The sequence below is a fragment of the Pelobates fuscus genome, chromosome 11 (genome assembly GCF_036172605.1).
Source record: "Pelobates fuscus isolate aPelFus1 chromosome 11, aPelFus1.pri, whole genome shotgun sequence".
Lineage (NCBI taxonomy): Eukaryota > Metazoa > Chordata > Amphibia > Anura > Pelobatidae > Pelobates > Pelobates fuscus.
The window spans coordinates 32,654,573-32,670,627 of NC_086327.1; the positions used below are offsets into that span (position 1 = coordinate 32,654,573).

Here is a 16,055-nt window from a genome sequence, read left to right on the forward strand (position 1 = left end):
GGATTTTAGTGAACTACCCTGTAAGAACAGTTCTCCAATTCACATATAGTCACAGCTTGGCTACTTTTACCTAAAGTTGGCAATTTGCTTGAGGATATCCACCATATGCTTGAGGACATCCCGCATCATGTAAAGCCCAACAGGAAAGAATTACACATGCCGGAAGAGGGAGGAACGGTGGCGGACCCTGCACCATGGTGGATGGAAGTGGGGGGCACTATAGGGAGCTATAGTGCCAGGAATACATCTTTATTTTTCTGGCACAGAAGTTTTCCCTTTAATGAATAAACCTTGTAAGAGCATTACAACAGGAGGTCAGACACACTACAACACCAGTTCTTGTTTTAAAAATGAAAAGATTTATCATTGCTCAAGTACCAAATAGAATATGTAGCCAGGTACGCAAATATACATTGAAAAGTATAAATTCCATTTAATCATGAAAATTAGCTATTAATACATAACCAACAGCAATACACTTAGAGCAGAATGTGAAAGAGCAAAGTAGATTTTAATGATATATGTTGCTCATATTGTGGTTGTCCCTTACAGGACGGCAGTGAACCTTTCTATTGTGCCCACTGGGTTCTGTTTGATACTTGAACACCACTTGCAAAGCGTTGAGTCTCTTGGTTGGAACGGATTAAATCAGATGCTTGTAGATTCGATCTGCGAGGTGGAACTGGTGGAACCAGTGGGTGTGGTGGAACAGGTGGGAGTGGTGGTGGTGATGACTTTGAAACCCACAGAACTCTAGTTGACACTGGATCAGCAGGAGCTGAGGGTTGTGAAGAAGTGGTCATCGAGGTACTCCCAGGAGGGGCTGGAAGGGGTCTTCTTCTAATCCACTCTTCCTCCTCTATATCAACAGTATGACTCAACTGCTGAGTGTCTGAACCACTTGATTGTGCGGAAGACGATGCTGATAATGTTTGTTGCTGGATAAAAGCAATGATAATGTGAGTGATAGACAACTTGGTTCAGTGCAAGAGAGTAAGGGACAACAACCTCTACTAGACAGACATGGATCAGCAAAGAAGCTAATATAGAGGTAATCAGTCTTCAGGAGGACAAATACAATATTTCTAACATGACATATGACATTTTTTTTGGCCTTTAATTGGCAAGTCCTCTGTTCATTTTTTATTATTATTATTATTATTTTTTTTTAACTCCTGGTTTATTAATACAATAATATTGATAAAAATAAACTACAAAACAGATTGGCAAAATAGTTTAATTGTTTTATTCCATTGCCATTGGTGCTCACTTATTGCATCATGCTAGTTTTATCTCCTTAGTATCAATTTATGTGACATTTGACTATATAAACACCTCAATGACTTATTATTTATAATTTATTTCTCCACAATAGTCCAACTTTGAAACTGGGTGGATAAATAAAATAAAAGTTGTGATCAGTACCCCTTATTGACAATCTCAGAGTGCATACTCTGCTCAGTCATTGAGAGAACAATGTGAACAAAGTTGCTGACATGACTACACCCCACAGATAATGAGAATTTTTTTATTTTTCCAACAGTCATTGGTGGTATGTAGACTGCCTTGGCAATGAATCTTACAGAAATGTTTGAGGATCATCACACGATCCACTGGCGTACATATCGCAGACGCAGGGGTCGCAGTTGCGACCAGGCCCAGCCCACCAGGGGGCCCGGCTGCCCTGCGACCGGGTATGTAAGCCAGTTTGCCAGCCTCTTCTCCTGGGGGGCCCAGGAGCTGGTCACCTTTAGGGCCCCCTGAGGCTGGCAGTGCTGTCAACAGGCGCGCGCAGGAGCATTCTCCCCTGAGCGCTCTCTGCCCAACTACCTCGCACGTATCGCACTGATGCTGGAGCCGGAATGACGTCATTCCTGTTTCGGCATCAGCAAGCGAGGGAGCTGGGCAGAGAGCGCTCAGGGGAGAGGGCTCCCTTGCGTGCCCGCAGTGACCGGCTGCCCAACAGCACCACTGGACCCCAGGGAATCCCCTCAGCACTCCCAAAGGTAGGGTGGCTGGGGATGCAATTAAAAAAAAAAAAAAGTGTGTGTATATATATGTGTTAATTTTCGTGTTACTGAGTGTGTGTCTGATAGTGAGGGTCAGTGTGTGTTAGTGTGTGTCTGTGTCTGTTAGTGAGTCTGTTTGGTGTCTGTTAGTGAGAGTGTATGTATGTGTCACTGAGTGTGTGTTTGTCAGTAAACGTGTGTGTCTGTTAGCTAGTGTGTATGCGCCTGTTCGTGAGAGTGTGTGTGTGGTCAAAACCCCTTCAGCACTTACCTTTCTCCAGCGCCGGACTCCCTTGGCACTGGGGATCTCTCCACCCGATCCGCCTCTCAGCTCCGAATGTGCATTTGTGTGGCAAGAGCTGCGCGAGCATTCAAACCGCTCATAGGAAAGCATTACTCAATGCTTTCCTATGGACGTCCAGCATCTTCTCACTGTGATTATGTGAGATATGTGTTGTATTGTAAAGCGCTACGGAATTTGTTGGATAATAATAATAATAATAATAATAATAATAATAATAATAATAATAATGTTTGGCAGGTATGTGTGTATCAGAGCACCACACAGCAATTTAAAAAAAAAACTAATATTTTTTACTTACCGTAAATTTCTTTTTCCAGAAGATTAGAGGCAGTGCTTTACGACTGGGATATCACCTGGAGGGAAAAAACAGGCAGGCAATCTCCAAAACTTTTCAAGAACCTCCCCCAATTAAACGTTGGCCTTATAAATTGCTTCCTACCCAAGACATCCCCAGAAATTACAAAAGCCGAATAACCGTACCACTCAGACTATGAAAAAATTAGGGGGGGGGGGGGGGTGGAAAGTAAGCACTGCCTCTAATCTTTTACGGTAAGTAAAAGTTTTAGTTTTTCCCTTCAGATTAGAGGCAGTGCTTTGCGACTGGGATCTCCAATAGCAATCCCATAGGGCGGGACTCAAGTCTCACTGCAACAAATCTGCAACCAAAGTTGAATCTTCCGATATCAACAGACCAATGTGAGAGAAGAGATCACCTCGTGGCTGTTATGAAATAGAGAGAATGTATAGCAGAAGCCCTCAGGCAACCGATCTGAACATAACTGATCGAAGGAGCTTCAATGGAGATAGGTGTTAGTTGAGAAAAACTCTAACGAATGCAGACCTTTAAGGTAACGTAGACGAGAACTAAACGCCCAGGCAGTGGAATTAGAATTCCAAGACCCTAGAACTCTGTTGGGAAAAGTTAGAAAAATAACGTTAGATGGAAGGTTGAGAAGAATTAAAGAATCCAACTTAACTCCACTTTCTCCTGTTGAAAAACAGAAACTTGAAGTCCTTTCCAAAATATTTTGGGCGACTACCCCCAAAGACCTAGACTGAAGACTCAGATCAGCAGAGTAAAAAAAAAAAAAAAAAAAAAAACAACCCAAAAGAAGATTCCCTGACGAAAAGATTCCCTGAAGATAGTAACTAACCATGAAGGAGCCTAGCAGATTCTGGTGATTTGGAGACAAACCTCTGAAAATCAACTGACAACCGAAATTTGACCTTGAGGATCTCTGGCTTTAAACCAACCGCAAAGCCCATCCGAAGAAAAAAAATAAGAAGAGGTTAAAACTTTGAAGCGGATGCCTGTTTTTCTAAGAACCAATATCTTGAAAAACAACACCTTCCATACTTGGAATAAATCTTGGAACAAGATCCATTTATAGTAAAAGAAATTGTCAATAATTTCCTGAGACAAAACATTATCCTTCAGTATCTGGTATACAAAAACCAAGCCCTCAGCTTGAATTACAACAAATTTGAGAAGCGGTACCCTTGAGAATTCCAGGATGCCTATTTACAGTTAAGGTCGCCAAAGATTCCTCCGGAAAATGTTTGATGAACGGTGAAACAGCTACTTGCCACCAAGGGAGGAAGACTATCAATCTCACCTTTTCCCATCCTATAGGATCTTGGGGAATAGGGAACAAGGAGGAAACTATAGGTTAGACTGGAATTCCCAAGAAAGAAAAGGAAACCAAAGCTTATGGCTCTGTCCAAGCTTGTCCAATGAAACACTTCATGCTGTTTGATCTAGAAGTCCCAGTTCCATAACTGGAAAAATCAAACTCTTACTATCGTTTGGTTGAAGATAAAGGAGTATGAACCAATCTGCTTTGTATTAAATGTTGACTACTCAATGCTAAAGCTAAACAGAGGAATATTAAGTTCTATGCATAAGAGAAAAGACCTAAGAAAAACTAACCCAAGCAAATCCTGGAACAAGATTTTTTAAACAAGATGACCTTGTTTGTACATAATTGCTACCGATGTAGAACTATCTGACCAGATCTGGATAAGATAAAACTTTATCTGAAAGGCAAAGAGCTATCCAGATAGCCTTCGGTCCTATGTAGTTGGATACGTTTTTACAATTTATCTCAGCTAATTTCCCTTCATCCCTATGAGAACCTAGCTGAGACCTGAAGCATCAGTCGTAAAATTCTGAACGATCAATTTGAGAACTAGAACAAAAAGTAAGAACCGTCTGGCATCCTTTATTTCTGCCTGGTTCAGAAAGGAATGACCGAAGTATAGGATTTAACTGCAAAATCTTATTAGCAACTGTATCTGGCCACTGAAGGACCTGTAAACAGTGCTATACTTAAAGAAGCTGAAGAGACCAAGCAGGTTCTTACAAGACGGGAACCAATATAATTTCCAAAGTATCTTGTCTACTGAAGTAGAAGAGAGATTTCAGGTGATAATGACAGAGAGAACCACACATTTTTCTTCAGGGAATTACCATTCTCTGAGAGTCAAAAACCCTTGTCAAAATATTTACACCTGAACTGTTCCTTGACAAACATCAGAACTGCACACTCCCTGTAAAGGGAATTCTTTATCAGAAGATTGATTAGCATCCACCTGTATGCTGTAGAAACACCCTAACCTTTAGGGGCTGGTGTATAAAATATAATTAGATGCCCCTGAGGAAGCAGAATTGTAGAGATTCAACAAATTTATGGATGGCAATATTTTGCAAAGTGAGAGAATCTCAAGCGGCAATTGCCATAAGCATTTTCCTAAAAGAAAACTGCAGACAAACCTAGGCAGTAAACCATCCCAGGCATATCGTATCTATTCGCAGGAAACAAACCGAACCTGGTGGAATTACACCATGATCAATAGGCTTGCAGCTGTACTAGAATTTGCTTCAAGCCCAGTAACATGAGGAAGATATAATTTTCCATGAAGACTAGTTCATACAGATTACCATCTTTATTGGCAGAAGCGAGACTGACTACATAGATATACAGTCAGCATAAGACAATACCCATGATCCAGGCCTTCCTTAGCCGTATTTGGGAAGCAGAGGCTAGAGCAGACAGAATATCTGCAAACTGCATTTCAAAAACCTGTTTGATGCAGACTCTGCAGGAATCAATAGCAAAAGTAATTCCAACCAACAGCCTTACCTGCTATAGGCTTTCACTAGCCATATTTGGGAAGCAGAGGCTAGAGCAGACAAAATATCTGCATTGCAAAACCTGTTTGATGCGGACTCTGCCGGAATCAATATCCGAAGCAATTCTTTAAAATTGCAATTCCAACCAACAGCCTTACCTGATAGAGGCTTTCCTTAGCTGTATATAGGAAGCAGAGGCTAGAGCAGACAGAATATCTGCAACTGCATTACAAAACCTGTTTGATGCAAACTCTGCTGGAATCAATAGCAGAAGTAATTCTTAAAATTGAAATTCCAACTAACAGCCTTACCTGATAGAGGCTTTCCTTAGCCGTATTTGGGAAACAGAGGCTAGAGCAGACAGAATAGCTGCAACTGCATTTAAAACCGGTTTGATGCAAACTCTGCAGGATCCAAATTTAGGAAGCATTATCTTGAATTTTCCATTCCAACAGTCAGTTAGCGCAAACCTGACAACATAGGACTTGGAATTTAAGATAAAACATAAAATGTGCAACCATGGAGTGAAGCACAGGAAAAGTTCTGCCCCAGCTGAAAAACAGGCTGCCTTTTTAGAAACTGATATCAGGTGAAACTAGTTGAGGTGGTGAGAATGCTAATTGCAACATAGCTTTGTCTACAGCAATTGCTAAAAGCCTACTGCATGTTTAATAAAAGAAAAAAACAGCAGCTAGGATCCTGGCATTTAAAGAATCCATCTGCTACAACCGTATATTAACTTAACCAAAACCAGATTTTAAATATCAGCCTCCTAAGCATAACATACCGAGGATAATCCTCCAATAGTCATACGGGTCATACTCTTGTGAATATATTCCACCAAACACTTCACTTTAATTGCTGACCCTGTTGCAGCAATTAGTGATTATTGAAACCCATATTAACTAATCACCGAGTAGCAGCTAATTTGAGCCAGAAGGGAAACTTAAAGTTTCCCAATAGAATTATGTAAACGTAAATGCTAATACCCTTTATAGGCTTTACTCAAAGAATAATCTATTTTGGACCCGATCTACTAAGTGATTACCCCTTCAAAGCACTATATGTTTTAAGACTTTAGTAATAATCCTTAAAGGGAAACTCCAGTGCCAGGAAAACGATCCGTTTTCCTGGCACTGGAGGGTCCCTCTCCCTCCCACCCCCCAATCCCCGGTTACTGAAGGGGTGAAAACCTCTTCAGTGACTTACCTGAGGCGGCGGCGATGTCCCTCGCCGCTGTCTCCGCCTCTTCATTGCGTCGGCCGGTGGGCGAGACTGATCTCGCCCACCGGCCGAGGGGGCCTAATGCGCATGCGCGGCAATGCCGCGCATGCGCATTACGTCTCCCCATAGGAAAGGATTGAAAAATCATTTCAATGCTTTCCTATGGGGTTTTGGGCGACGCTGGAGGTCCTCACACAGCGTGAGGATGTCCAGCGACGCTCTAGCACAGGTTTCCTGTGCTAGAACCCAGGAAGTGACCTCTAGTGGCTGTCTAATAGACAGCCACTAGAGGTGGAGTTAACCCTGCAATGTAATTATTGCAGTTTATAAAAAAACTGCAATAATTACACTTGCAGGGTTAAGAGTAGTGGGAGTTGGCACCCAGACCACTCGAATGAGCAGAAGTGGTCTGGGTGCCTAGAGTGTCCCTTTAACCCCTGAAGGACACATGCCATGTCATGATTCCCTTTTATTCCAGAAGTTTGGTCCTTAAGGGGTTAAGTGAAGATAAGTTAAAAACTCTCCTACTTAGAAACATTTGTTATCTACCTTTAACTTATTCAGGCTAGAGTAATTTAAGATAAATCAAAAAGGCTTACCTTAAATGTCATCAGAGTGTGTTGGAGGTTGGTGAGAGCACACGTGCAACAGATTCTGAGTGCACCTGGCAACAGTTAGTTGCTGCTGGGTAAACAGCCTCTCTAAGTCCTGGAAACCAATATCTTGACCCCGGAGAGAAAACACAAAGATATTGGCGCCTGAATTTAAAATCACATTACGCATGTCCTGCATTTCGCGATTTCACGGTGGAAATAAACATAACCTGTACGAGTGTTCCACCGCCAGGACTTCCCGGCTCGTGCCCAAATGCGCACTATTGTCTGCCCGGCACCTGGCTCGGTATAGACGGAATTAATACAACCCGGGGAGATACAGCCGTCTGGAGTATTAACCCTGGCTGATCTCTGAAAAATGTATTTAAAAGAAGTAGAGCCTCCAGAGCCTCCAGAGCCTCAGCCCTCTCACCATACTTCTAGGAGAAAACCTGACCTCTGCCGGAGAAAACACCCTCCTCTGCCGGAGGCAGGCAAAGAACGGGGGATGTCTTGGGTAGGAAGCAATTTATAAGGCCAAAGGTTAATTGGGGGAGGTTCTTGAAAAAAGTTTTGGAGATTGCCTGCCTGTTTTTTCCCTCTAGGTGATATCCCAGTGGTAAAGCACTGCCTCTAATCTGAAGGGAAAAAATGACATTGATATTTCTAATTGATGTGCTATCCCTCTTTTTAGCGTATATTGCTTGTTCAGCCATATCTGCTATTTCTGTTTTTGTATTTCTAATTAGTATCTGCAGAAATGAAACTCACGATAATGTGGATTTCCACTGCTGTGTGTATATATAAATATTTGCCTAATTAGCATTTGGAAATGTTCAAATGTATATAGTAGTACCTACCTCTACAGGCTCTTCTTTGGGAGTAATGCGTATGTCTTCTTTGCCTTTGATTTCACAGCGACAAAAAGGACAGGTGAGACCATCAGATTTCTGCAGTGAAAATGTTTTTACAATAAATGAAACACTTTAGTTTCGTGCAAAGCAAATTTAGTCCATTTGCTCGTTCGTTTTAGGACAAAATTCAGCCATTATTTTTGTTTTGGAAGTTTATTCAGATGATTCTGATCCGTGCTGCAGTTGCATCTTGCAGCGGTTTAGCAGATAACTCCCTAAATTGGTAGCCTTGTGCGATGACCATATTTAAGAATACCAAATTAGGGAGCTGTTCAGTAGACAGATCCTTTTTAATATCCTTATGGCAATCCCACATGAGGATTAGATAGCCATCTACTAAGAAGCTGAAAGTCCCAAATTACAAAAAGCCCTTCCTTTTTTTAATTTTGGTATTTCAGCCAATTTTATAAATACTAAGTAAAAAATACTTGGTATTCGTAAATAAGAGAGATAACATCCTCTCTCATGCCCCTACCAGCTATGCCGAAAGTCTGGGCATGTCTACTAAACAGCACACAGCCAGGGGCTGCTCAATGTTATAAAAAAAGACCCTCAACCAATAAAGGGGGACCTAACACATGTCCCTATTGAGTGGTACCTAATAAATTAACTGGGGGGATAGAGTGTCCCCCCAGACTGCAACCAGTGGTGGCACCCCTAAGGGGGAGGTGGATCTATAGACCCCCCTCCCCCACAGTCCCCATCCATTGACTTAAGTCAACCTATCACAGCACTCTGACCCAAAGTAAACGCCATGGGAAATTCTTTATAAAGTCTGCATAGAGTCCTTGATGGGTGAAGATGGTGTTTTTTTTCATTGTGTTTTTTTTTTTGCAATCAGGTCCTTTTTATATTTTAAAATTTTGATGCCACCTTATGGATTTTTATTTTGCCTTTTTGGGGACTGAAGAAATAAAGAAAACATCTAATGGCAAGTAAGATTTATTTTTTTAATTTTACAGGTATTTAGTTTATTGGCCTCCCTTACTAGTATTAGGGTTAGGGGGTTAGGTGTTGGCCTTGGGGTCCCCTAGTCCCTGGAAGGGGGGCAGGGGGGGGGGGATTATTTTTATTACTAGCACCCACCACAGACAATGGGTGGTGGCTGGGGGGGACAAGAGACAGTGTAGTCCCTTAATATTTAGGGCCACAACCCACTACTAATGGGTCGTGGCTGTGGGGGAGACTAGGTCTCTACCACCCACATTTAATTTAATAGATTTGTTGCTAGTCTTTTTGTAGGACAGCGAGCAGTCTGCTCAGTATACATGCCCCTACTAGCTGCCCAGCGGGTCTGTGCAGAAGGAAGGATTTTATCTCACTCATACTAACATGGGGTTCATATCTACCCCTGTAAGACTATACTGAAGGGGGGCATAAAAAGATTTCCGATTCCTATTTTTAAATATTACAAGGAGGGAACTGCATGCTGGTAGCTCCATCCTTGTACTAACTAAAACAAACAAAAGAATGAATTGCACAAACAAAATTTTGTCCAACAAGCAAATTATACTTTGTTTAATTCGTAGGAAATTGCATTCGTCCTTTTGAAGAATGGACAAATTGCTGAATAAACAAAAATGTTTTCGTCCACGTCTAATAGGCAACAAGGCCACCATCATACTCCCACTGTGCCTATATATAGTAAGTACCGCAATATATATATATATATATATATATGTCCCTGAGGCACTGCTGGCATGCATAGTGAAGAGGGAGGCCAGGAGACCCCGGCTTACAAATCTGGGAGGTCCCTACACAAGTCCCGAAAGTGACCGAATTGCCATAGGTTACCACAGCAACTCTCCGACACACATGCAGGGGCTTGTGAGAGAGGGAGGGGCCTGCCGCCTGCCAGTGGTGCAAGCTGGAGTTTCCCGGGCCCGATCTTCACTGTGCAAGCAAGCTGAACTTGAACAGTGCCACTGGACCACCAGGGAATTTAGTGCCCCCCCCCCCCTGTTCAATTAATATAATTAAAACAAAAAATTAGATTTAAAAAAACAAAAAAAAAGGCTCACCCCTGGCCCCCATCTTACCACACATATTTACACATAAACAGACACCGCCTGCATTCACTGTACACACACACACTCTGCACCCACTATACACACACACACACACACACTCTTTATCCATTACACTCTGCATCCATTACACACACACACACACACACACTCTGCATCCATTACACACACACACTGCATCCATTACACACACACTGCATCCATTACACACACACTGCATCCATTACACACACTCTGCATCCATTACACACACACACACTCTGCATCCATTACACACACACACACTTTGCATCCATTACACACACACACACTTTGCATCCATTACACACACACACACTTTGCATCCATTACACACACACACACTTTGCATCCATTACACACACACTCTGCATCCATTACACACACACTCTGCATCCATTACACACACACTCTGCATCCATTACACACACACTCTGCATCCATTACACACACACTCTGCATCCATTACACACACACTCTGCATCCATTACACACACACTCTGCATCCATTACACACACACTCTGCATCCATTACACACACACTCTGCATCCATTACACACACACACACACACACACACACTTTGCATCCTTGTAGGTGGACTCTGGAGTGGGCCCTGTGGGCAGGCAGGCCTTTAGTTGTGTAAGAGGCTCCAAAAGTTTGGTTGGCAACCCTGGCGGGCAAACACTGTACACATGGTTGCATGAGCATTGGAATGTATACGTTTATTCCTGTGAATTTTTGAAAACCCACATTGTGTAGTAATACCCAATCACATGATGTCAGAAAGATTTATTTTCTTTCTTTTCAATGAACTTGCAATAAACATATAAAATGTTTTTAGTGTTGGTATTGATTCTTAATCCATTAAGGGCTGTTTATAGTCTTTGCTACAACCATACTCCGGCCCTTAGAAAGTCAGTGGAATTTAGGATATTCTCCAAATGTAGAATGTTGGCAGGGTTCTAGGCTAAATAGGTGGACATTCCATGCTGTACAAGGTAATTAAAGACTAAATTACTACAGTGGTGGCATAGAAGATCTAAATATAAATATATTTTGTCTCATGTTTAGCATGTCTTAGTTGTAAAATGTTCTCTATTACTGGGCATATTCTAGTTACTAAGCAAAATTAAAGAGATATCTATAAGACTTTCGTTTTTTTTTTTTTGGGGGGGCCCGAAAGGGGTGGGGAAGAGTTCTTCTCCTTGTGTCTACTAGCAATGTATCACGTACCTGCCAAGCAGACAGACATTGGTCACACATTAAATGCCCGCATGGCTGTAACCGAACATTCTTCTCGTTGTCTGCACAGATTTTGCACATTTCAAATGTGGAATCCATGTCGGAATATAACTCCCATTGCTCCTGCAATAAGGAAAAGGAAAGACAGAAAATGAGACAAAACAAGACAAAAGAAAGGGTATAAAACAATAAAAAGTATGTTAACCAAAAGCATAAAAAAATTAAATGCAATAAAAAATGATTTCTCCTTATATTTTGTAATCATCTTTCTTACAAGGACTCTCCAGCCAAGCCTTTTTACTCACCTGATTCCAGTGCCGGGAGCCTCGTGAAGCCACGCCCCCTATTTCGGCAAAATGACGAAATAGGCGGGCGCGAGCAGTGAGCAGACACTTCTATTTGGAAGCGTCATTGCTCCCTTGTGCGCATGCGCAGCTTCGCCACACATGCGCACATACTTCATAGGGCGGCATGAATGAAGTCCTGAGCGCACTACCGCGCATGTGCGCAGCCACAAGCTGAGCTGACTGACAGCTCAGCTCGCGGTCTTTGCCCGCCCCCTCTCCTCTCTGACAGGCTGGAGAGAGAAGGCGCGCACACAGTGCCTTCTCTCTCCTGCACACGTCAGACGTAATTTAATACATTTTTAGGGCCCTGCATGATAGGAAGTCCCTCTGGTGGCTGTCTGAGTGACGGCCACTGGAGGTATTCCTATCAATGTAAACACTGTTTTTCTCTGAAAATACAGTGTTTACATTAGATTGCCTGCAGGGAGCTATAGATCTTACCTGAACAATTACATTAAGCTATAGTTGTTCAGGTGACTATAGTGATCCCTTCTTGATCTTAATAAGATTCTTGATCCATAAATTTAGCACCAAATGTAGCTATATTAGTCTACCGTTAATCTTTTTTCCCAATATGTTAATCTATACAGGATGTAGCAGGACTGTCAAGAAGGGATTAACCAACTGAATAAAAGTACCGTACTTGGAATCAGTTCTCAAAATCCAAGAACATTTTCAGGCAGTTACCTAAACGATACTAAATAATAATCCATTTGTTTTCACCAGTACCAATTTACATCAGAAAATTGAGCATCACCAACTAACTATTTTTCAATCCTCAAACAATGTCTCTTATTATCTATGCATATCTTTGTTGTGTCTCTTTTCCCTTCTTTTACATTGCCCGGTGATTGATTAAATAATACAATATGGTAGCATACTCAAGTGGTTTGTAAAGTAGTATGTTAGCTGGACAGAAATGTGATCTGAAATCAACATGTGACGTACTGAGAGCACTTGTTGCTCCTCTTCAAATGTGCACAAGATCTGGTTTCTGTCAGTACATCTTGCTCGTACCTTATATGTGACTAAGATGACTCATGTGCATTGTATGTAACTCTAAGAATAATTTAGAAACCTTCTAAGCCATGCTAATGCAGGTGCAGTCACTGCAAGGGAATGGAGAATGAGGAAAATGATGATGTGGACAAGTAGATTGAAAGCTCACAGACAATCCTGCTAAGCACTCTGTATAAAAGCGCTTCAATGGCTAGATATCAGCTTATTGGCAGGGTTCTCTCTACCTTTTGTATTTGTCTGTGTATATAGTACGTCCTTCACTAATTGTACAGCGCTGCGGAATCTGTTGCCGCTTTATAAATACCAGTAATAAATAAATAAGTAAACCTGGCCAGCACCTGAGTTCTGTAACAAAATTACTCTAAACACCTACATCTCTAACGTCCAGTCAACAATCAACATACAAAAGTCTTTGGTAACGACGTATCATTGATTCCGATCAGCTTTGATCTATCGCTCTATAGATGAGTAATTCAGCTTTCACTTCTTTCCCCCAAACATGCACAAATACATGTTTCTTTAAAGAGTCTCATCCCCCAGAAGCCTTTGCACTTTTAAAGGCAAAACATACATTTAAGAGAAGGGTGATGACAAATGCTGTACAACACTACCAAAATTAAATACAGCACAGAAAGACCAGCCGAACAGATAAAAGCAATAGTTATGTCGTTGTGCGGAAGGTACACACCTGTGTCACCTGAATTGCTATGTTTGGTGATGGGTTGGAGAGCTGGGATAAATCAGGGTTTGTGGTCAAGCCATTAGGGTACAGGTATCTGAAATCAGAAATTCACTGTGGTTATTAAATGCAGCAGATATGCCATTATTCACACGGTCTTAGCTTACTTGAAGAAAAAATATTTTGTATATATGTTACATAGCATAAATATAGCACATACCTATTCTCTCATTCTGGTAGGTATGCCTAGAACCTCTGATACACACTGATCATCAGCTGTTTTCAACTGTTTGGATTTCTGGATTTTTCCAGAAGGATTCTCATTTTCAGACATAAGAGTGGCTAAATGGATTTGTTTTTGTTTTTTTCTATTCTATTATTTTGTCAAGGTACATCAGTTATCAGTATTGAAATTCTTGTAGTATTTTCCATAACACTTACAGTCCTTCTTTCTCTCCTTCTTGCAGTGCTTGATATAGGGATTTGTTATGTGGAATGGTTTGAAGAATGGTGCCACTAGATGTCACATAGCCAATTGCCCATTGTCCAAGATGTGTGCAGCTCAACCTGAAAATATAACTACAAGAAAAAATAATAATGATAGAGTGCATGATAAAAATATTATGAAAAATGTGTATATGTAAAATTAATATTTATATCATGGTGTATATCAGTAAACTCTCTTTTTATTTTTATAGCGAACGTTTCATGTGACCAATGGCAGAACGGTTGCAGCTGCGACCGGGCCAGTCACTTCAGGGGGCCTGACCACCCTGCAACCGCGGTGCCTGCTGAGATTGTGGTTCGGTCCCGGCCGCGTGCAATAACTGCGGGGGGTGCATTGAAGGGGCCCATCGGATGGCCCATGCTCTTTGGGCCACCCGATGGCAATAAATTACCTGGGGCCCTGGTCAACACTGGGGAGCTTTCATAGCGCGAACGTGCCCCAGTGATGATGTCAGAGTGCCTACTGGGGCTGGGAGAAAGCAGTCACTTCCTCTCAGCTAAGAGTTTATGGAGAGCACCGGGGAGGAGAGGAGGGAGTCAGAGTGGGAGCTCTAATTCCCATCAGCCGAAGACAGCCACTGGACCTAAAGGTAGGAAACAGGAAGGCGACTAAAATTTATATCAGTTTGTGTGTGTGTGTGTGTGTGTGTGAATGTCTGCATGTGTGTATGTCTTTGTCTGCATGTGTGTCTATATGTGTATCATTGTCTGTATCTGTCTGTATGTGTATATGTTTGTAAGTATGGATATAAGAATGTCTGTATGTGTATCGGTTTGCATGTGCGTCAGTGTGTGCCCATAGGTATCTGTATGTGCGTCATTCTGTGTATCTGAATGTTTGTCAATAAGTGTGTGTATCTGCATTTGTGTCTGCATGTTCTGTATGTCTGTATGTGTATATGTTTGTCTGCACGTGTCTGTATGTGTATCTGTTTGTCTGCATATGTGTCTGTATGTGTATCTTTTTCTGCATGTGTCTGTATGTGTATCGGTTTGTCTGCACGAGTGTCAGTGTGTGCCCCTAAGTATCTGTTCAAGATAATGCAGTTGATTCTAGAGCTATCATCCATCATTTATTATTTAACCGCTTAAAGACCAATGATGGTTTATCTTGTATAACAAATTGTTATTTAAAAGATCATCCAAAACTGAAACATCAGCTCAATAAAATAATGCAGGTCTGTGTGTAGCCATCAATGTTCAGTAAGTTGGGCAGTGGGCATACCATGTGGGCATCACTTATTACCAGACTAAGATAACTTAGAGGTCCAATTCCAAAGATAGTAAACAAAGTAGTGACTGATACCACTTCTGGGGTACATTGGAAGGGATTTTTAGTCCATTAGGAGTATTCAAAACCCAAAGGCTTCACAATGTGGTGCAATATAATAGTTTAAATTGGGATCGGTAGAACAAAATAATATACAATGTTTTGGCCTCAAGCCTTAGTCATGTATACAGAGTAATATACAATAGAAAAATATATAAACACCTGTGCCCAAACATCTGTATCAATATGGTCATATGATGGGAGGGCTCATGGTGTAATAGGTTGTCATAGAAACCAGACAACAACTTCAAAATAGTCATGTGCAGCAGACTAAAACACAATGGTATACCCAGTAACACAAAGTAAGGAAAGTGTTAATACTGTTCAAAGGAAGAGATAATATATACTCACAATGAAACTAGAGGCAGCTGGCCTTTAGTCAGAAGATCTGCGTAATTGCTCACAGGGCAGACCTTGCACAAAACACTTTTTCAATGGTTCCTGCAGGGCCTTAGTGCCTCAAACATAATGCAAGCACTCATGCTATGATTGTTGGGGACAGTTCCCTGATGTCCCCAGAAGCACGACAATAGAAAACTAAGGCGGGACAGAATCTAAAAATCGGGACTGTTGGAAGGCATGATAGAAAGTTATTCACACAAGCAAATTCAAAGTGAATTTCAAATTTAAAGTCAAAACAGCTGTGCTTTCAATTTGGCTACTCTGGCCTTAAATTTGAAGTTCTCTTTGAATTCTCACTTTAGTG

The 16,055-nt window shown here is 41.5% G+C and overlaps 1 protein-coding gene across 1 annotated transcript in view; it reads right to left on the reverse strand.

Moving 5' to 3' along the window:
• Nucleotides 1–492: 492 nt before the first annotated feature.
• The window catches only part of CBLC (Cbl proto-oncogene C), a 70,323-nt gene continuing 54,760 nt past the window's right edge, over nt 493–16,055 (reverse strand). The window contains exons 5-9 of the mRNA XM_063436884.1: nt 13,954–14,091; nt 13,522–13,609; nt 11,458–11,589; nt 8,124–8,213; nt 493–938 (exon numbers count right to left, since the gene is read on the reverse strand). Of these exons, the coding sequence (XP_063292954.1) occupies nt 570–938; nt 8,124–8,213; nt 11,458–11,589; nt 13,522–13,609; nt 13,954–14,091 (817 nt within the window). The 3' untranslated portion in view covers nt 493–569. The remainder of the gene's footprint in view (nt 939–8,123; nt 8,214–11,457; nt 11,590–13,521; nt 13,610–13,953; nt 14,092–16,055) is intronic.